Source organism: Microtus ochrogaster, chromosome 15, assembly GCF_000317375.1.
Source record: "Microtus ochrogaster isolate Prairie Vole_2 chromosome 15, MicOch1.0, whole genome shotgun sequence".
Taxonomy (NCBI): Eukaryota; Metazoa; Chordata; class Mammalia; order Rodentia; family Cricetidae; genus Microtus; species Microtus ochrogaster.
In genome coordinates, this window is record NC_022017.1 from 20,674,368 (window position 1) to 20,697,085 (window position 22,718).

General features: G+C 43.1%; 1 protein-coding gene across 1 annotated transcript in view; it reads left to right on the forward strand.

Annotated features, from left to right (window-relative positions):
• The first annotated feature begins 4,076 nt into the window (after nt 1–4,076).
• The window catches only part of Cpne8 (copine 8), a 188,430-nt gene continuing 169,788 nt past the window's right edge, over nt 4,077–22,718 (forward strand). Inside the window, exon 1 of the mRNA XM_005354325.3 lies at nt 4,077–4,659. Coding sequence (XP_005354382.1) covers nt 4,523–4,659 — 137 coding nt within the window. The 5' untranslated portion in view covers nt 4,077–4,522. The remainder of the gene's footprint in view (nt 4,660–22,718) is intronic.

Below are 22,718 nucleotides of genomic sequence, written 5' to 3' on the forward strand. Positions count from 1 at the left end.
GCCTCTTCGAGTATAAAATTCATTTACCAAACAGAGAGAAAATTTTATCTGACAATTTTACCTTTATATCCATACGTAATACCTTCCTCCAAAAATTAAAATAGATACTGGATTGAATGCTCCTAGATATTTATTCATGATAACAATCAATTATGCTATTGTTTGAAATATTCCATAGTTGATTTTAACAGTGCTGTTAGCCATTGGAAATCCGGTGAAATATGAGATGGACATACCAGTGACTTTTGGTCACAAAGGCAACTTCACAATGTAAGCATCAGTTTCCAGGCTGTATCCGAATCCTAGATCCCTGAATTCCTGTTGACTGGACCCACTTGGTGTTGCTCATATTCAAATGGCCATTAGGTCCACAGAGAAGCCATGTTTTCAGAAACCTTTTCCCTTTTTTTGTTGTCTATCTTTCTTTCTTTCCTTCCTTTCTTCCTTCCTTCCTTCCTTCCTTCCTTCCTTCCTTCCTTCCTTTCTTTATTTCTTTCTTGACTCTTGCCATGCAACCCTGGCTATGTAGACAAGGGTAGATCCACTTGCCTCTCCCTCCTGAGAACTGGGATTCAAGGCCATGCCTGAGCAAAAACATATTTCATTTTATCCATCATTAAATAGTCAGTTTTGCTTGCTCTGGTGACTTCACTAGATGTTAAGACGTGCCCGCTTGAAGCGGGCCAAGTTACAGATTAAGCAACTGTCCACAGGGATTGAATGATAACTCCATCCTGGGTTCTTAGGTTTTCTAAGGACATTTTCAAGTCAAGTGTATAGCAATGCTGGAAATTCTGACTTCTTTTAGAGCTGCATAGCTGCTGGGGCCCCAGACATATGTTCAATGGATGGAACTGCAGCCTGAACAATCTTGTCTTCCATTTTCTGTCTGAGTCAAGTACTACCTGCCAGGTAAGGCAAGGGAACTCAGTAGGATGCTAAGGGATGCTCCTTAAGGAAGAGTCAGTTTCTGGGAGCACAGCCCTGGTCTCTTGTTGCTTTTGGTTTTTTTTCCCTTTCTTTTCCTTTCCTTACTGTGTCTTTTTCCCATTGGCCTTTTGTTATTCTATCTTACAAACAAATCCTCCTAAAACTAGCGGCACTTTTATTGCAAAACTGGAGCCCCTTTACTTTTGTGAGGCAGTAAAATCAGAGAAATGATGGGAACTGAGTTATTCGGCTCATGTAATTCCCCAAGTGGTCCTCATCTGCTAACATCGGCATTTCCTCTTTCAGATCTAACGGTGTCCAGTACCGAAGGGACACCCAGCTAGCAGTGTTTGTCAAAGGACCACTATGATGAATAATTTATCTTTGCTTTTAGCACAGCACAAGGTCACACACTGCTTACCTGAGTGAGTTTTAACACTTGTGTAGGACCAAACGAGGCCCTCTGAATGTGGGGAACAGATGTGTGGCTGGGGCAACCGCTGGCTACTGGCAGTGGCACCAGGATTTATCCCTACTTCTTGTACTGGTTTTTGGGGAACATATTCTCTTTGGATGAATACCTTGCTCAGCCTAGATACAGTATGGAGGGCCTTGGAGCTTCCCCAAAGCAATGTGATTTAACCCTTTCTGAGGAGTAGATGGTGGGGGGTGGGTGGAGGGGAGGAAGGGAGGGAGTGGGAACTGGGATTGGTATGTAAAATGAAAAGAGATAGTTTGTCTTCATTTTTTAAAAAAATAAAATAAATTATAAAAAAACTGTTAAAGATAAAATGGAAAACTCTCTTTGATAGACAAGAAAATGAAAATGTAGATATTTTTCTTTTTTTCTTTTTTCCATTCAAAAATTTACACTTCCTCCCCTCCTCCCATTCCCCTCCAGTTCTCCCCCTCCCCCTCCTCCTTTCACCTCCCTCCTTAAGAGAGGATAGGGTACCCTGCCCTGTGGGAAGTCCAAGGCCCTTCCCCCCTCTATCCAGGCCTAGGAAGGTATGCATCCAAATAGACTAGGGTCCCAAAAAGCTAGTACATGCAGTAGAAACAGGTCCTAGTGCCATTATCGATGGCTTCTCAGTCTGCCCCCATTGGCAGCCACATTCAGAGAGTCCGGTTTGATCACATGCTCTTTCAGTCCGGGTCCAGCTGGATTTGGTGAGCTCCCATTAGATCAGGCCCACTGTCTCTGTGTGTCGACCAACTGAAAATGTAGACTTTTCAAACTGAGAGAAGCACATTGTTTCTTTTACCATCATATATGTTAAAAATCTTACATGCTCGATATATAATCATCAAAAAAACTCAGAAATAATAAAACTAACACTCCAGTATAAAGGGAAACCTCACCCAAGTATTTCTACAGATGAATAACTTCCTGGACACATAGTCATTAGCCCTTTAACCACAACGATACTGTCTAAATTGTAAAAGACTAACCCAAGTGTTGACAAGGCTGAGGAACACCTGGAGCTCACATACTGCTTTAGGGGTAAGACATAGTAAAAGTGTTTTGTAAAACAATTCAGTAATTTCTTAAGAAATTAAGCATACTATTCTATTTTTATCCAACTGTTCCGTTTTTTCTTGTCCAAAGTAATGAAAACTTACATCCACAAAAGACTTATAGACCAGTGTTCCTAGCAGTTTTATTGGTAATAGACCAAATGCAGGAATAAGCACGTTGTCAGTCAAGGGGGGTGGCTCACCGATTTGTGGCATGCTTTCAGAAGCAGACCTTTACCCTTCACTGATGGACCCAGTGTCGTGGATGGAATTGGAAAGAACTTTTACAGAGCAAAAGGAATCAGATTAAAACTGGGCCATGCCATATTTTGTGGTTTAAAATTTAAAATAGAGTGATGTTCTGAATGTTGAGAGGAGGGAGAGGTTGATTACAAAAGACACACAGAAATTTGGGAGGGGATGGGGGAACGGCTTATTATTTTGATATGATTTCACAGGTAGACACTGTTCAAAATCCATCACAACTACCTGCTTGTTATTGTACGTATAAATAAATGCATTAAAATACACACACATATGCACCCGACAAGGTGGCAAATTAGGAAGAGGGTTGGAGTACTAAAGTTCTTACTTTTTTAATTCTTCAGCAGGCAAAATAAAATTCTGGTCAGTTTAAAAAACATCTAGAGCTCCTTCATCAAATCAGTTTCTGGCAGCAATAAAAGGATTTGAGGGAACGTTTTAGTCATAAAGTGCACTTTAATTTGTGATAGGGGAAACAAAGAGAAAACCAAAACTTCTGAGTTTAAGGGGGTGATGAGGGGAAGGTGGGGCCACCAGGGAAAGAAAACAAGACTAAAGTGTGGCAAGCGCTTGGGGCAGGGAGGAGCGGTAAGCACCCACATCCTGCCTCTTGCAACAACAGGAATTCTCTAGGCACGTGGCTCCAAGTGGGTTATCACGCCACAGGGGAGGCCTGTTTTAAGCCCCTGCTTCTCCAGGTGAGCCCAGAAGGCTGGTAATGCCCGCTAGCATCAGCCACCTCTTTCCCCAGGCTAGGCGTTCGGCTCCCCGTCGCCTCCTGGTGGCCACCACCAGAGAACCCGCAGTGACGCCTGGGGTCAGGTGTGTGCAGCAAAGTGGGGTTGCCAGGCAAGCTGCTGCGGCTTCCGCGTCCTGCCCATCCCCAGTCCTGCCGCCTAGAATCTACTTGCCAAACGCCCTGCTGCCTGAGCTGCGCACCTGGTTTACACTGCACAGCTTGCAGGTCTTGAGGACCAGACCAGGGGAGAAGGAGATAGATTACAAGGTTAAGATCTCCCACCCCACCTCCAACCCCGGGCGTCAGAGCAGAAATCCCATCGGTTTGAAAAGGGAAGGACATAGCAAGGCTCTGAAGTCCCTTAAGGGGACCCTCGCTTATAGGAACCCAACCCTCAAGTTACAGGGGACGGAGGACGCAGTAAAGCCCCCTCCCTTAAACCGCAGCGCTTGTCCCAACAGTGTCCACTCCGCCCCAGTTTGCCCCATATATAGGCGCGCCCCTCTGTACCGCTGTCAAAGGCTGGAGGCCATCCTTCTTCCCAGGACCCCATCAGTCCAGTAGCCCGGAGTAGGGAACCCATCAGTGGGGGTGGGGGTGGGGTGGCGCATGTGCCTAGGTCACAGGAGGCTGTTCCGTGGGATGGTTTCTAGCCCACAACTCTGACTTCCTCCCTAGAGGAAACGGAGTGACTGGCAAGAGTGGAGTCAGCCACGGCCCCGGAGGGTACGAGGGTGCGGAGTCTACACGGCCGGCTCCGGGACTCTCCTGCTAGACGGTACCCCTCAGGGTCTTCCACTGTCTCTGCGCTCCACGCCCAGATCCTGATCCGGAGGGGCGGCAAACCCAGCCCCTCCCCGTGGCTGCCCTGGGGCTGCAGCTGCCTGGAGCGCCACTTGCGAGACCGTAGCGGCTTTGCCAGGACTGGCTCGGTCCCCGGATTCGCCACCAGGTCCGCCTCCTCCCTCCCCTTTCCGCACCGCCTCCGCCTCCTTCCTCTGCCTCCACCCTCACCCCTTCCCGTCGGTGGGGAGCTCTGCTCCGAGCAGCGCTCAGCCCGCCGCAGCTTGGATGTGGGCTCGGGACAAGTGCTCCGCGCCTCCGCTCGAGATGGACAGCCGCTTCACCAGCGCCGCGGGCATCGGGGACTTGAACCAGCTGAGTGCCGCCATCCCTGCCACACGCGTGGAGGTGTCGGTGTCCTGCAGGTGAGAACGCGGCTCGTTTCTCTTCCTTTCATTGGGGCTTGGTGGCACTTGGCTAGCGCTCCCTGTACCACGAGGCTTGGCGCTGGTGAGAAGTTGCTTGATGAGTGGGGACACTCCAGTTGTGAGACTGCCGCTAACCCCTCGCTCCCCCCTCCCCAGGTCAAGTGACACAGATTTGGGGACTAGAGTGGTGGGCTTTGGGACTGAGTCTTTTTTGTTTGTTTGTTTTCTTTCTGGGAGATGCAGTGAAAGTTGGCAGAAGCTGTGACTCAGCTTCGGAAACCCAGCCGCCTCCCACTTTACAACCTTTAAGAAAAAAAAATACAAAAAAAAAAAATGAAATCAGGGCCAGGTGTTCAGTGATGAAGGGAACCGAAGGGTCAGTACTGCCAAAAGCGCGCGTGACAGCTACGTGCATTGGCCTGGGACTCCCGCCGCCCGGTGGGATCAATTCCCGGTCCTCAGCTTCCTCCTTTCCAACCACTTCCTGGAACCATCCAACTTCCTCACCCTACACCCTTCGGGACCTTTGCCTGAAGCCTGTGTCCGTTCCAGGCTCGTTCTTCCTGGCAGGGGCTTGCCTAAGAATTGAGAAGTCACGACCGATTTTCTGCCCGCCACTAGATAAACATAAATGCTTGCAGCAACTTTCAACTCATGGACTGCCGGTTTCAGAGCTCCTTTCCTGATGCTCAATGGGACAGATCCTCCCTAAGTCAAGCAGAGGAGCTGCGCTGCCCCAGTTTTGGAGAATTAGGTGGTCGGCTATATTAAGAATTCTAGAGTGATTGCATACACCCAGGTGCCCATTCCTCGTTTAAGGGCCTTTCTCGGAGGAAAACTCCACATATACCCTGTGCTTGCAAATGCCTTCAAATGTTCTCAGCCTTTCTGTAGGAAAGCTTGTCTTAAATTTTAAGTCTAATAAACGGTGGTTCTCAACCTTCCTAACCCTGTGACCCTTTAATACAGTCTCTCATGTTGTGATGACCCCCCAGACAGAAGATTATTTTTGTTGCTACTTTGTAATTGCAATTTTGCTACTGTTATAAATCATAGTCTAAATATCTGTGTTTTCCGATGGCCTGAGGTGACCCCTGTGAAAGGGTTGGTCGACCTCCCAAAGGGCTAGCAAATGACCCACAGGTTGAGAACCACTGTTCCAAAGCTAAAGTATCTTGGCAATTCACATTTCAGCACCCACTCCACCCCACCCCTATAGCCACATTCTTTGGGTAAGGGATAGCCCTGAGGAGTACAAATGACGATTTGATTAGTCTTGAAGCTGACTGACCTCAGGCTGTGAAAGTGATAATGGTGTTCAGGACAGCTGACACATACCCTTGGCTTATTACAGTCACCCCCTTTAGTGCCCCACTGGCTCCTTCCAGTTAACAGCTGCAATTCCTAGGAGCTTGCAATTCCTAGGAGCGTTGGTTCTCCTCTGAAGCTGGCTTTGGGATTTAGAAGGAGGTTACTGCTCCCTAACACAGGAACGCGGTGGGTGGTCGGGAGTTCTCCTATATCAGCATTTTCATATCCATCATCTGTTCAGCCTCCTGCAGGCTTGGGAGGGCTCTAAACAGACAAGAACATTGCAAGCCGATTGTCATTCTTCAGGGGCGTGTGGAATAGTACTGGTGGCTAGGGGTCCTGAAGTGCATTGGCTCACACCAGTTTGTTTCAGCTCTGCTCCAGGTCCCGGAAACCTTCTCTGAGGGATTATGCTTTAGCATTAAAAAAAAAAAGAGTTTCGAATAAGAAACAAATATTCTGAAGGAGAATCAAGTACTTAATGCCAGATATTTCTGCTAGGTTCAGGCCTGCTCTCTTATTTGAGTTGTCTAGAACCAGTTGATTGTTTATTTCTTGCTAAATTCAACATAGAAACCACTTTTGGGCAAGTGTACTTGGTAAGGTAGGGGTTTAAGGCAGGTTAATTTCACTTGTGTGGTGTTCAGAGCCTTGTCATGCCACCGTGGGGGATGGTATGGTTTGAGCTTCAACATCAGAGTCCTGGGTGCAAATTCTGGTCTTGGAACTTAATTTTATTACTTAAGAATTGGTTCTTGTTTAGTTTGTCTAAGCTTGTTCATATCTGATAATGAAGCTAATTGTGACATTTTCTTTAGAGCATTATAAAGGTTTTATGGAAGGATATGGGGAATGTACTTATCCAAGACATGGCATTCTTATTTATGAAATAAAAACTGTGAGCTATTATTGTGATACAGTGTCTTAGCTATGATAAAAACACCATGACCAAAACAACTTGGGGTGGAAAGTGTTTATTTGGAACCTGGAGGCAGGAGCTGACACAGAGGCCATGGAGAGGTGCTGCTTACTGTCTTGCTCCCTATGGCTTGCTCAGTCTGCATTCTTACAGAATGTAGGACCACCAGCCTAGGGATGGCGCCATCTCTAATGGGCTGGGCCCTCCCCATGATTCAGTAATTAAGAAAATGTCCTATAGCTTGCCTACAGTCGGTTCTTGGGGAGGCATTTCCTCAATTGAGGCTCCCTCCTTTTAGATAACTCTAGCTGTGTCAAGTTGACACCAGACTAGGTAGCACATGCAGAGAATGGCACTTGGAGTTATGTTAACAGGGTTCTATATCTACTCTCTGTTTGAACTTTAGTAAGCCAGGTAATGAAAACAGAGCTAACTGTTCCCAGAGCACAGCTTTCCCTGGATGCTTAGCAAAAAGATACAATTGAGGGCCCCTCAGCCTTGCTGTGGGTGAGCAGGGCAAGGACTTCCCATGCCACATTGTCTGAGGGAGCTCAGATGGCTACTGCTTCAAAAGCAGCTTACAATGGAACCTCTTTTTGATAACCTTCTCCCCCCCCCCCCCATAATCAAAAGATTCTTTGTCACCTTGGGAAGGAAGGCAAGATAACAATTGAAGCCCGAAGCTAAATATATCTCCTTTTACTGATCAAGTATCTGAGTGTCTTTTATATATCCAGGAATTAAACTGTGCTTTGTGGGTAGGACAGATAAGCTGTCATCTCTGAAAACGTAAAACGTGACTGGCAGATAAACATCATAGAAGATACTTACCTAGGATAAAGCCTAGCAACAAGGCTTCTGCATGTGCAGAGATAGGACATTGTGGAGTTGAGAACTCAGCATACATGACAGGAAGATGGGCGTGGCTAATCTGGGAGAGATGTCAGCCTCATTTTCAGGGGCTGTGAACTTGCCTTGTTAGTGAGGAAAACCACACTCTGGATATAGGCACCTAAATGCAGAATCACAATCTCCAGGCTTCTCTTTTGCTCATTACCTTATTATTTGTGCGTTCATGTTTCTTTCTAAAAAGTCACTTGTAGAGTTTTAAAAACTTAAGTTCCCCTATGAACTGACCTTCCCTGTAGCTGAAATGGTGAAACTTTAGTTAAGCTTCCAATTTTATTCTGAAAACAAGTCACTGTGAGCTGATGTTGAAGTTCATGGAAAGAAATAATTTTCAGTAGTTAATCCCTTTCTCAGGAGTAGATTAACTACTCTCCGTTTCACTATTTTGGTGATTTTTGTCATTTTCCCGGACTGAGGGGGTAGTTAGCAGTCAGAGCATGGGATGCTTCTGGTCTTCCCATGCTAGTTCTCAAGTGCTGATCCATTCCATTACTCCTGGAAGGAGGAAGGAAGCTGAAATGTTTTGAGTGTGCACGTCCTGGTAAGAATTTGAAAAGTCAGAGCTAAAGATGCTTCCTTGTCTTGTCTGGCACAGCTTCTCCCATGAACTGTCTGGATGCAGTGTGAGAAACACGTGCCTACTCTCTATCCAGACCCCTGGCAAATAAATATGGCAGCAAAGTTTGACCCAGAGATGCAGTTCCAAAACACACAGGGCTATCATCCTGGTCCAAGGCAGTGTGGGTGTGCCATGTTGCTCTCCGTCTGCAGCCTCGCTTACCTTCGTCACTCCCGTGTCTTAATTAGAGTTTTTTCTTTCTTTTTATCTGCTTTCAAGACTTAGGTCAAATGTCATCTTTCTTGGCCCCTTTCTTAAACTGGAGTTCTCTTCACTCCTCAAACAGTTGGCACACACCTCTATTAAGCAGGTCTATTGTAATTCTTGGGTACAATGTAAGGACCATTGGGACTCTTTCATGATGGTGGATTCTGAGTGGTCAGTAAATGTGCAATGCTAAATGAAGTCATCTGGTGTCTGTGAAGTGGAGAGGGTTTCTGTTACAGATTCCTGGGCTCCAAAGCAGGTCTACTGAGACGCAATCTCTGGGACTGTGATGCTGGACTCTCTATGTCCAGAGGTTCACATGTGCTGGTTACGTACTTGGCTATGCTGCTGCTGACATACACAGCTATGGTACTGCTTACATACATGGTTATGATGCTGGTTATGTACAGGGTTATGATGCTGGTTATATACTCAGTAATAATGTTGATTATATACACAGTTATGATGCTGGTTATATACAAGGTTATGATGCTGGTTATTTATATGGCTATGATGCAGTTACATACATCGTTATGATGCTGGTTATATACACGGTTATGATTCTGGTTACATACATGATTATGATGCTGGTTATGTACAAGGTTATGATGCTGGTTATTTGCACGGTTATGATACTGGTTATGTATACGGCTATGATAGTTATGTATATCGTTATGGTGCTCATTATATATATGGTTATAATTCTGGTTATATACACAGTTATGGTGCTGGTTACATACATGGTTATGATACTGGTTATGTATCCTAAAACCTGTAGGCTTAATGAGCAAATGAGTATGATGAAGCAGAGTTTCTAACAGGTTGATTGCAACTGATTTTTATGCTAGAATTTCTACCCACAGACACTATAGGCTTTGGGAAATGGAGACATAATCACTTTAAATCTTTGTGAGTTTGTCTTTTAAATTAGAAAATTCATGTAGAAAATTTAAAATCTTTGAGAGAAGTTTGAAGTACATTACTCAGACGATGATTGGTTTTCAAGTCAAGGTTAGTCTTGAGCTAAGTAGGTTCAATTTCTATGCTTCATTTACAACATTTTGTTGTGGGCATGCCACTTGTGAGGTTTATTGTTTCCTCAAGGTTTATTGGAAATCTAACACATATGGAAACAATGAGATATGATATTATTTGATGAAGCTATATATCTTGAAGGTCTTTTTTGTTTCTACTTCTCTTTTAGAAAGTGTCTCCCCATGTGACAATCTAGTCGAGGTTGACTTAAAACTATTGATCCTCCTGCCTCAGCTCTGAATGCTGGGATTATAGACATGAAACAACAGGCCAGACCTGGATTGATTTTCAATAACAATGAAGAAAAAAATAATTGGGAAAAGTACAGTGCTAATATATGTTTATAAGCTGTTATTTCTCCCTGCTCAACATAACTTGTTGATATAATACACATTGCTGTCTAGATGGTGTGACCTAATTTTGGTGTCTGAGATTTTAAATTATTATTATTATTATTATTATTATTGTTGTTGTTGTTGTTGTTGTTGGGGTGTGGTGGGCATGAGTATTCCATAGCACATGTGGAAGTTGAGGACACCTTGTGAATTTAGGGTTTCTCTTTCCACTATGGGTTCTGGGATTTGAACTCAGCATGTATAGCTTGTGTGCTAAGTGCTTTTACCTGTTAAGCTTTCTTACGATTCCTGTGTGAGACTCTTTTAGAAGGAGCTTATGGTAGGTTATTTCTAGAACCAAGCCCTTGCCATTTCCAAGTCCTTATTTTACTCAATCCTCTCCCCAAACAATGTGGAATTTTGCTGTGGCTGATCTAGATTTTCCTCTCAACAGGAATCTAACTGGTTTTGTTCATCCCAGAAATGAACAATGTTCTATATTAATAAAAAGCTGTACTTTCCCCGCAGTTTACTTCTGAATATGCTTGTAATATTTCTGGTAAATAGAGCTTCCAGGGGAGATGGCAAATGGATTCAATCTTCTGTGCTAACTCTGCTCACTCGTTACTGAGTGCTGGCTCCCTGGGCTGTGTCAGGGAGGATTCAGAGGGCACCGGCAGGCTTTGTGGAAAACAGTTGACTTTGGAAATGAAGTGAATCAATGCTATCTGGTGTTGCTCACTGCTACTGCTCTGCCTTAGCCTCCTTGACACGCTGTCTTTTATAAGTTTGTTACAAGCAGTTTTAGTGTATTATTTTTAAATTAGCTTACAATGCACTGAGACTCCAGGGTCTGTAGCATCGTTTTGTTACTGTAATCTGCTTTCAGCACTGGGCATGGTAGGGCAACATGTGGATGGCCGAGCCCGCAGGATGACTAGTTTTGTCTGTTGAATGATGACCAGGGTACTTCCTCATTCCACTCAGCCATCCCCTTCCTGTCTCATTTGGATTTAGAGACTCCAGCTTTCTGAGTGCCTAAAATCCTTGCCCTGTGGCTGGCAGTAAAGGCTCTCATTACATATAGTTGTCCATGACATTTAGATAGGCTCACAGAGGGTGATAATTAATTGCACCTTTCTTTGAGTTCTCATATTACCTCCTTTTATTTTTTATGATTTAATATTTGGATTTTTATATGTATTGCTATATAATCAGTTTTAAAAGCACGTGTTTTACCATTGATTACTATAAAATGTGACTTTGTTCTTTGTGTGTAAACATTTTCATTACGGTAGATATTTGCTGCTTGACGGACAGGTTGAAGTGTTAATATAAATGATAAAAATATGAAACTAAACGTTTCTCACCAGTATAACTTAATGAAAGAATAATTTTTTTTACCCAGTTATTATAACGTTCTGCAAAATTTTTTATGCGAAGGAATAAGAAACATATAATTTTGGTTACATTGTCTCTAATAACAGCTCAGTGAGTTTTAGAAGTGGACACTATTTCTGCATACTGACAGATAATTTGTTTCTTTAGTTAGGAATGAATGTTGAACAGAAATAGGCAATCAGTGTAACTTGCAGTGTGGCTGGGCAGACAACTCCTTTGGTAAGATGTTAAGCACAGTGGAGTGTCTATTGGGAAAGGTGAAGGAGAGTTCCTCAAGGCCCCTGGTCCTCAGTCTGCTGACTAAGCAAGCTTCAGGTTCAGTGGGCGTCTCCATCTCAGACCGCAAGGCAGGAAATGACTGACGTATATTCCTGATGTGGATCTCTGGCTTCTATACACACACACACACACACACACACACACACACACACCAATGAGCTTGAATGTGTGATATTCTATGTAACATATCTAACCAGGAAAACAAATCAGCATGTCTTAATAGTTGACTCAAGATGGACTTTGTATTGGAGAAAAATATTTCTATTAATTTACTTGTTGAACCCATGAAGTGAGAGACTCGTGGTGTTTCAAAGGAGTATGGCCAATCTCTCGAGGGAGCAATTGGTTAACACGCTTTCTTACAGCCTCAACGTACTTGTTCAATCCGTTTTAATTTTGTGCCACAAAAGTGAGAACAAAAGTTTTTGAAAAGCCAAAAGTCACAGCAAGATAAAGCCCCAAGAGTAGAGTGATAGAAGGAAACAGTTCTAGAAATGAGAAAAGAGCAGAGACTTATATATGATATCTATGTTAAAACAAGCAGACTTATTGAGAAACCACTGTCTATGGACTATGCCACTTCTTCCATTTGTCTGCCTAGGATGCTTTGCTGAGTTCTCTAAGATACATCTGAAGTACTTCTGACAGATGTGACTGACTGCTCCATTGATTGTATTTAGCCCTAATTCTGCCATGCTTAATTGTATAAAGTCTTTGCAAAGGCACAGCTCTAATGAATGGTAGAAAGTTAGGAAAACCCAAAACTTAGCATTGCTTTCTTTCAATGAAGGCGGTACATGGGTTTCATGCATGAGGACATGCCCAGCAGCTCCCAGTGCAGAGGGAATGCTGTGATTTCACCATGCAATTATTGTATGCTCGTATCATTTATTTCTCACTTGGGGAAAATGGTCTAAACCTGCTGTTTTCAACAGAATTGTCAGCGGCATTTCCTCAGAGATTTTTCAGACTGTGTATGTGCCCACTAAAAAATGTTAGTTTACATCTTCACAGGGGACTAAGTCCTTTCCGTGTTTTTTTTATATATATATCCTCAGTACATTAGTAAAATTTCTGTCATTTGAGAAGTAAGCCCCCAACTCCTGCTGCTTTACTTCTGTAGCTTACTATGGCTGACTACGATACCAATTAGCTCCAGGCCCGTCTGACCAGGATGCAAGTGTCACTAGAGATTTTAGGCCACGCGATAGGCTCTGACAATCCTAACAAGCCAGGCTCAGCTGCCCCCTCAACATGCCAGTTTAAAGAAACAAGTAATCCTGCAAAACAAAGAAAAATGATATGTTAAGCGTGACTGCATTGGTGAGGGACCACATAAAGATTCCAGGGACCTCCCCACTCACACCCCAGATCTATCTTTGGGGTCTTCATGAGGTTCAGAGGTTCAGGTTCACATACAGAGCAAGAGATAAGCTTAACTAAGCACTCCTCATCCAAATATTGTCTGCTCATCATTGACTCATGTGAGCTGTGTGGAATCTCCTTCGAGGTGTAGGGTAGAAAAGGGTAGATACTTTAGGCAATTTAACTTTTGTATACAACTCCTCAATTGCCAGTGCGGTAAGGATATTTGAATATTTTGAGTATTTGTTTGGGTTTTGTTTTTTTTTCATGTAGCATTGGTTGTTCATTAATTCACTGTGTAGCCTGGCACGGCCTTGAAATCCTGGTTCTCCTGCTGCTTTCATGTCTCAAGTGGTGGGGTCTTGCCCTAACTGTTGAACTTCATCTCTTTATCTTTGTGTCTCCCATTCCCCTCCTCCGCACTGCTCTTACCCAAAGCCTCCCTAGTTCCAAACCGCTTCAGATGAGCTCAATCAGGAGCAAGCTGGGAGAAGTCCCTCTTCGCATCCCTCCTGTTGGAGTGTGTTGACAGTTGACACATTTCTGTCACGGTGAAGAATTTCTAATAGATTTGATTCAACCTTTAGTTCTCCAATTTATAGTGTGTTTGTTGTACGTGTTCCACATTTCACTGGACTGCTTACAGATCTCTCCCCTTAATCAAATACAAACAAGCTAGAGGCAAGAACACGGGCATTTATATATAGTCTCTTACACTACATCCTTTCTTGGGCTTCCAGTGGACTTAGCGCTTTTTGGAAGAAACAGTTGAAAGACTATCAGATAACCATGAAATTATAAGTTCTCATCAAACACTAACTGAATCTTATCCACCGCCGTACCACGCCTATCTGATAGTCTAATATCTCGCATAGATGGTGCTTAATGAGCTGCTTACACAAGGTTGTTGAGGAAAGGAGTGCATGTCCTATTATGGGGATCTGTGAGTGGAAGACAAGGGCAGAAACAAATACAGTCTCAGCCGAGTTTTTTAAAAGTCAGTTATAAAAAGGCATGACGAAGGAAATGGGGCTGGATGAAGGCCTTTGATGAGGTTATCTATTTACATTTTAGGGTTTGTAGAACTAACTTCACGATGGGTTTGTAGGTGCTGGGGCTGAGTTTACCTGTGAGTCCTTATGATGCAGAGGTGCATTTTCACTCTGGTCACCCTCGATGACGTCATCTGAGGAAGTCATCTGTAGTTTCTATGTTGCCTGGTCCCATGTGCTAACACTCAGACTTTGATTCCGTCTTCTGTTTAAACTCTCTTGGAGAGTCTGCAAAGCTCAGATTGCCGTGGAGTACAATTTGAATTATTCATTGATTTAAACAGATTTCTGAAAATAGTTTAAAGCCTGTGGGGAACTGGGAATTTGAAAGAGAGCAAGGAGGACTTGATGGGAAGGCTTTGAGTGAAGAAAGGGAAGGGGGAAATCATGCGATTATGTTATAATCTCAAAAACTGAACTAAAAAAGATGAAGGGAAAACAATAACCTGCTAATGAGGCATTTCTGTTATAGGCTTGTGTTTTTTTTTCTTTCCAAGAATAGGCTTGTTTTTTATTGGTAAAGGATGTATGGTGACTGAAGAAACTTAAAAATCTAAGCAAATGACCCTCCTGTACAGGTTCTATTTTGCAACGTGAAGATATTGAGCTTGCAGTGGTTGAAATTGCAGTGGATTTCCCAACAGCTAATGGACAAAGAAATTAAAAGTTGGGAAGTATGGTCATGTACTTGGAGTGCCTGGGAGGCAGCCTCTGCTGAAGTGATGCTCGGGCAAGTAGTGTTTGCCTTCAGTTTTCTTGTGTGTGATGGTTTGTGGACCAGCCACAGTCATCAGAATTTGCCTCCTGGAACAGACATGCTTCGTACATTGACTCCAAGGGGAGCAGTGATCTCACAGACGACTAATTTAACAAATTACGTAAAATACACAGCAGCTCATTGCCATTCAACTGTTGGCAAGTTCAAACATGGTGACTGCATTTAGAGTGGGCAGAAATAGAGATTGAGAAAAATGATATGAAATCTACATGGTCTAACATAATAAGGGGAACATGTGAGACGCAGAGAAAGAGTTCAGAGCTGGACAGTCTTGGTTTTGATTACAGCTCATGTATTCAACTGGGTTCTGATTTCTGCTTTTGTATGTAAGTGGGGTAGAAAGTCTTTCTCTTATAGTTGCTGCTCGAACTGTGTGATGTGATATCAACAAAATGTTTTGAAAGCACCTGCTACTCAGCACAGAACTCATTTGTGTTACCATTCAACCGAGGCAGGAGAACGGTGACTCACAAAATGAAGACGGTGAAAAATCAAAGATCGGCCTTGTTATAGAAAAGTTCTACACAACCACTATAAAATTACATAGAAAACTCAAGCCAAATTGTGTTGAAAAGAATGGAACACACACACATGCACATACACACACATGCACACACACACACACATGCACACACACACACACACACACACACACACAGAATGTGTTTTCATTCCAATGCATGTTCTGATGACTTAGATACAATGAAGTTCTCTTTTGCTGTTGTATTTATTCCACTCCTCTTAGCAGGTTTGTTGTCCTTTGCCTTGGAATTCCTCACCTGTGGTTCAAGCAAACCCCCTTCCCTACTTCCAGAAAGGTTGACCTTGGGGAGCACATTGCCACGCCCTGGTGTGTGGAGCCTGACCCATGGCCTTGTTGCCTGCTCCCACAGTGACTCCAGCTATTGTTCAGTGGTGTGTGGCTCTTCATTTACCAGATCCTGTGGTTCCGTGTGCCCCTTGAAGGTCATTTTCAAGTCAGCAGCTTCTTTAGTCAGATCTCCCCCCCCCCCATATGTTCATAGGTTTTAGCCCTGTGCTCACACTGCACAGTTCCGGGCTGTGGTTGTGTGGGTCCAGTCGGAATTTGTCTTGGAGCCTGGGTTTCCAGAATGAGCTCCAATTTGGGGGTGGGGGTGGCACATGTTCCATTTAGGTTTCTCTCATAGTCTAACTGGGAGTCAATCATGACTTCTCACAGAGAACCCATGAACTGTCTTACCATGTTTCCATGAAGCTTCATGGCCTTTTAAAACTTCACACAGGCATGCAGGAATCTGGAGGGCAGTGAGTGTGTTGAGCATGGGAACTGTTTATCATGGTGGCTGCCTCTCCCCAGTGCTTTTCTATTCTAGTGCGTGCTGGGCGATGGTCTAGATACTTTATGTTTATTCTCCAGAATATTCTGTGTGGAGCATTTGCACGCATCATCCTATGTTTTCTAACACATCGCTCTTGTTTTCTATCAGAGGATGGCTGAAGCACAGAGGATTTAGGATGAATAGCCAGGAAATGCCCACGCTGGTTGGTGCTTCCCAAGTCTATGACATCATGAGAGTACTAGGCTGTTTCTTTGATGCTAAAATTCCACTTAAATCGTTCATTAATTTGATTAGGATCTTATCTCTTTAATCAGTCGCTTGATGATTATTTAGTTTCCACCAAGTGTTCTTAATTACAAGCAACAGTTATGATTATGTTGTAATAGGCATTGTACATAATATACAGTTATATAATTGAGAAGGATGCCAATGTGGGCTATTTTTTAAAACATTTCTCTGTTTTGCATTCTGGACTATATTTCCAGTTTAGGTATAGGTTGGAATATCCAAAGGAATGCACTTTTTTTTAAAACTGTGATGTATTGCCAATGAAAGGCTTTGAAGGCTCCTTTGACAACACATAACTCATATTCACGTCAATCCAGCTGGGGTAGGACAGTGGCTCACATTGTAAAGGCAGTGAAGACTAACATCTGCCTTTATTTTAGAAATGGCATCTCATTTCGACTCTGGGAGACACACTCGGGTCCATCTCCATCTTGTTTTGTAACAGCATCAGTTTCGTCTCACTAGATTGCATTTTCCCCTTAAAATACACAAGCCCCTCTCTCCAGGACATTATTTTTTTCCATAACGCTAACAAGATTTCACCATGAAATTGTGTTACCATGGCCACAAGAGTGAGCGCTCTCCGTCACCACTTTATTTGCTGTAACTCTCACTTTCTGCTGTGGCTCAGGGTGTTTGTGCTTGTTATGTTTTCCTGATCTCTGCCGACAACATCGGATAGCCAGGCCTCTCCGGATAGCCAGGCCTCTCTGGATAGCCAGGCCTCTCCGGATAGCCAGGCCTCTCCATATTGGCCTCCTTTTCCTCAGTTCGCGGTGCAAATGACTTCTCAGAAAGCCTTGCTCTGAACCACCTCTGAAGGCACTTTCCCATACTCGATTTGAATATTTTTGAATATTTGAATATTTTCACTCCCCCCTCCTTCCTCTGTTTCTCTTCTACACCTCCTGCCTTCCTTCCTGTGGTGCTGAGGACAGAGCTCAGGGACTTACATACCTTGAACTCTACTGTTGTAGCCCTGTCCTCTGTTCTTAATGCTACCTGAGAGTTATTCCTCCATCTTTGGAGACTGCATCTCTCCCTTTCTCTGTAAAGCAAACTCCTTGAAATAGGGCTTCTCCATTTCTGCATCCCACTCTTACATGGTGCCAAGACACCGGTTGATATTTAACAAATGTTCAATAGGTACAGATTGAAAGGAAGAATAAATGTAACCTTCCCCCTTGATAGCAATGCTTTAGCTTAATCTAAATGGCTTTCCCACCCATTCAGAGGTAGGCATCCTACCAACTAAGAGCGAACCCATGATGGAAATTAAGACAGTGGAAAGTGTGGCAGACAGTCTTAGGTCCAAGTGATGAAGGACTCCAGGCAGCTGCTTCCTACCATGTGCCAAGCACAACTAGAGTGGAGATGTAGCTTAAGACTGGAGCTGGTGACTGAGCTCCAGGCAGCATTGCTGGTCTTTGTGTGGGGGAGGCAGCCTTCACCTTGAGTCTGGTCTCTAGAGCACTTACTCTTTTAGTCTCTCTGGTGCTGGCCTTGCAGGCACAAGCTACTACCGCTGGTTGTGGTGTCATTTCTGCCCTTGCTTCAGCCATGGTCAGCTGAGTGCCTGAGTCTGGAGTCCATAAGCACCCCTGTTTGTTTCATCACAGCATTCTTTGTTTTCTGTGACAACAACATAAGTCTTTAGTATGCTATTTATTCAAGAGTAGCTAATATTTGCCCATTTTACAGAAAAAACAGTGTACACCGCATATGAATCTGAATGAGCATTCCTTGTGATGAACTTTAGTATATACATGGAGATGTTTGATATTTCTTCTTTTATAAAATGGTATTTTTTTTATAAAATCCTTGATAATTTTATTTTTTAGCTTAGAAGCAGGCACATCTCTATGAGTTTGAAGTTAGTGTGGTCTACAGAGTGAGTTCCAGGGCTGCATAGTGAGATGGTGTTTTAAAAAAGTCCTTTAGCCTATGTTTTCTTTGGGATACTATTATATATTTCATTTATGTAGGTCATTCTTTCTGTTTTTATAAGCATATATATTTTTCTTATTAACATAACTATGTTCCTATGTATATTTTAAATTTGATTATTCTATACTACTTTGAGTGTGGTGACAGGGCTTGTGATGTATAACCAGATGCCCACATGCTCCATGAATTATATCTGAATACAGTGGTGGCCAAAAAGGGTACATGTAGATAATTAATAGGAAACATGGAGATGTTCTGAGAATACATCCTCAGGAAAATTCACCATTGTGCAAGCATCACATATAGAATATACTCACATTAGCTTAGATGGACTAGCCTGGACAATATGGTGTATATATGTGTATGATGTAGCCTATTGCTCCCAGGGTGATGATGAACAAGACGACATGCAATTAATTCAAGTTCAGGAGAAAGCGTTGCAGTTTAGAGAGGCCACAGACATGGCATTCGTGGGTCTGCTGACACCCTGATTGCAGCACACTGTTTTAATACAAGTTGACTCTACAACTTAGGGCAAGAGGTTTAGTGGGTATCCAAACCAGTAACAGAATTCTTTATTTTCAAATATTGGACACCTTTGTACAACTGACTGCACCATCACATCGTCACAAAGAGTTGGGTAACTTGTGTCCTTGCCATGTTAGGAGGACAGTGGTGTCACTACAAGATAGATTTTTCAGCTCTGTGAACATGTCAGAGGACAATTGTTGCAAACATATCCCATAGGGGATGGGATGTATTATGTGGCACCTAACTGTACTTCCAAAGGAAATAGGACAGACAGACTCTTATATAGGACTATAGGCTTGCCAGAGGCCATCCTCTTCTGGAGTCCAGCTGGGCCTACTTGCCAAAGATCAATACAGCTAGGTTCGTTAACTCTTGACCTTTGCTTTTGGAATGATAGGACAGGGAGGTCATGGGACCCTCCTCTGAGTCATCCTTCCCCAAACAGTTGTATACTGCCTTAATTGATTATGACCTTGGGATAGAATCTGGGAAGAACTAGAGGTTGTAGGTGGGAAGATACTGGGGGAGGGAGAGGTCTCCTTCTATGAGTCTTACAGAAAGCATCATTCTTGCTAGATGTAGACCTTCCAGTTGTTATGGGTCTGGGCTCCCTCAGAGAGTCATCATGACCATAAATAAATTTTAATAAAAAGAGGTTTTTAAATTAGATCCTGGTGTCCAATGTGGGGCCAAGACCGCATCTGAGAGCACTTCCAAGATGCAGGACTTAGCTGTATCAGTCCAAGGCCTATAAAGGCAAAAACCTTATGATTACATGTATTCTGTCTATGTGTAGGCAGGGTTTTTATTCTAACATGTATGTCTTACAGTTGTCCTGGTCATCTTGATTACAAAGTCAGAAGTGACAGTTAGCCTATCTATCTAGCAAGTCTATCTATCTAGTTACTATCTAGCAAGAAGAGGAAATGCGCTTCTAGGGTACAGCCTGTTCAAGTTAGGGCCTTATGTGTCAGAGACAATTTTTTGGTATTACAAACATAGTAAGTTTAAGCTTCAAATGTATTGCTAACCATCATTCCCCCCCCCCACCTCTTGAGTTGTATCCTGAGTCAAATCTTTGACTCTGTGCTGGGTACCTGTTTATATTTTTAAAGCCATATAATAGTTCTTGCAGAGGGAAACTGGTTTGCTTAGGATAAGGGGTGATGTATTCTCCTCTGTAATTGCTTCCCAGATGTCATTGTTAGGGCCCAGGAATGCTGGAAAAGTGTTCAAAGTCCAGGAGGGAATTTAAGCATTGGGGTGCGGGGTGTTCATCAGAAGCATCTGGTTGGTTGGTTGACCCAGCTGGAGAGATCCAGTCGCAATGGCTGACTGGTTTTCACTGGCTTTTAACACATTTAGGGTTCTTTGGTTATGGAACAGTTTGTTGTCTGTAGCTGATTCATGAATGGTATTCATCAAGCTAGCTAGAAATCTGTTGGGACAGATCTAGACCAAGGACAGAAGCTAAAGTTTAGGAACTTAAAGGAAAATCTTACTTTTGGAGCTTCCCACTTAGAAATAGGCAGTAGGCGAGAACAACACGCTATTGATTGACAGGAGTACTTATCAGGGGTCCATTTGACCTGTCATGGGTGGATCCAACTTATGCCTTCCTGAAGCACCTATGAATTCTTTTTATAAAAAGAGATGAAAGTTTAGGGATGTTAGCATTACTATTGCTTGTAATTTGTGTTTGACATTCTTGTTGTGGGAAAAGCAGTAGTCTTATGTTTTTGAGTCACAGTAAGAGCTTGAGAATCCAGAGTGCTGAAAATGTGTGTGCATGCACGTAGTGCATCCGTGAGTGCGTGTGTGTGTGTGTGCGTGTATGTGTGTGTGCTTGACAGAGATGTCTCCAGCATAATGAGAAGCATCTTTATGTCCATACTTAGAAGACATCCAAAGGAAATCTTTTAAGTTTTGAACTTGGGACTATGATAATAGTAGTCAGTAGGCAGAGGGAGATCAATAGTTTATCAGAATTTGAAGACTGCTATATCACCTACATGGTTGCCTGTTATCCCCCACCCATTGGTCTATAGGTAAAACTAGTAAGCTCATTGGGTCCCCAGGTGAGCTTTGGTGAAACCACAGCTGGCATTGTACTTGGGACTTCAGAAGGAGGGGTAGACATTGTTTTATCTGCTCCTGGGGAAGGGCTATTACTCATACACTGTAGTGAGTCACATGGTCATGCCTTGGAAGGTGTTGCTCTAGGTTGAGAGATGCCATAAGTCATGGGTATAACTGTTTACTGAATTCTCTGGGCTGATACTCGAATAAATCATGTCAATAGACTATGTTCTGTCATAGTTGCCTGACAGTGTTGTTTGGAGTGCTTGGAAATGACAGAAAGCTACATGTGGATTAAAGCCACGGGGCAAGCTATATGACTGTCCGGGATCCTGCTTGCTAAAGAATGTTGTCTCATTGGCAGTGAGATATAGTCAAAAGGCTTCCTGGCCCTCGTGTACCTCAGCATGTAATTGCTAGATCCTGAATTTTATAAAATAATAAACAGTAGAAACCTAGAAAATGTATTAACCTTTACATATTTATCATAATTATAATCTTATTAAATTATTTTGTTGATTTAAAAAGTTTTATTACTTTATTCTCTTGCTTTCTTCTTATGTGCCAAATTAAATCTTCTGCAGAACAATTTAATTTTTCTCTTTCTAGTATTCATTGTGATTTTATACCTTTCTTCCTAGAACTTTTGAGTTATGCTCAATAAATTGCTTACAGTTCATTTCATTTTGCTTTCATTGACACAGACTGCCAATATAACATATTGATATTAAGTATGAAAATAAAAATTAGAAATCAGTTATAAAAATTTACCCCAAATCTGTATTTTTTATGTGTATCTTTTATTTTTGTGACTCTGGATGCTTTATAGAAGAACATCTCTGAATTTTATAATTTCGTCTGGAGAATGAGTCTTGCTAATAGTTGCTACTTGTTAGGATCTTGTTGAGGGTTAAGGAAATGGCTTATGTAAGCGGTGAGCACAGCGCCAGGCTTGGTAACAGAGTAGGAGTGGAATTTGTGCTTTGGGTTCCTGTTTTGTGCTGGCCACATAGGAGGGAGTGGGCAGCGTTGAGAACAGCAGCAGGTAGGAGAGAAAGTTCCAGCAAAACAGAGTGCTGTGGGACAGTGTGATCCTAGAGCATGAGATTGGCACGATTTGGAACCAGAGCCATGGTTTTCAACCTTCCTAATGCTGTAACCCTTCAGTATAGTTCTTCACATTGTAGTGACCCCGATCATAAAATTATTCTCATTGCGGCTTTATAACTGTAATGTAACTGTTATGAATCACAATGTAAAGACCTGGTATGCCGGATATGTGACCCCTGTGAAAGAATCTTTCAGTCCCTGAAGGAGCAGTGACCCACAGCTTGAGAAGCACTGAGCTAGCCGGCCAGAGATGGAAGACACAAGGTGGTGGGTGATGAGCACTAGGACAAACACCGTGGATTTGTGTAGGCAACGGGTTCTTCCTGGAGGGATCTTGGTGACTGTTGGGGACTGCAGACCCTCATACCCTGAATTTTCTGCAACCCCTTGCCTGTGAGTTCCTGTGCAACTTCCTGTGCTTGCAGGTTCTCTGGGCTTGAGACCCTCATGAGTTCCTGATGGCAGGGGAGTGGTTTCTGGTGGGCTTGCAGCTGAAAAATCCTGAGACCTAGGGCATGGCCATTAGTCAAGGAGAGGCCTATATAAGCTGCCCTGGAACACAATAAAAT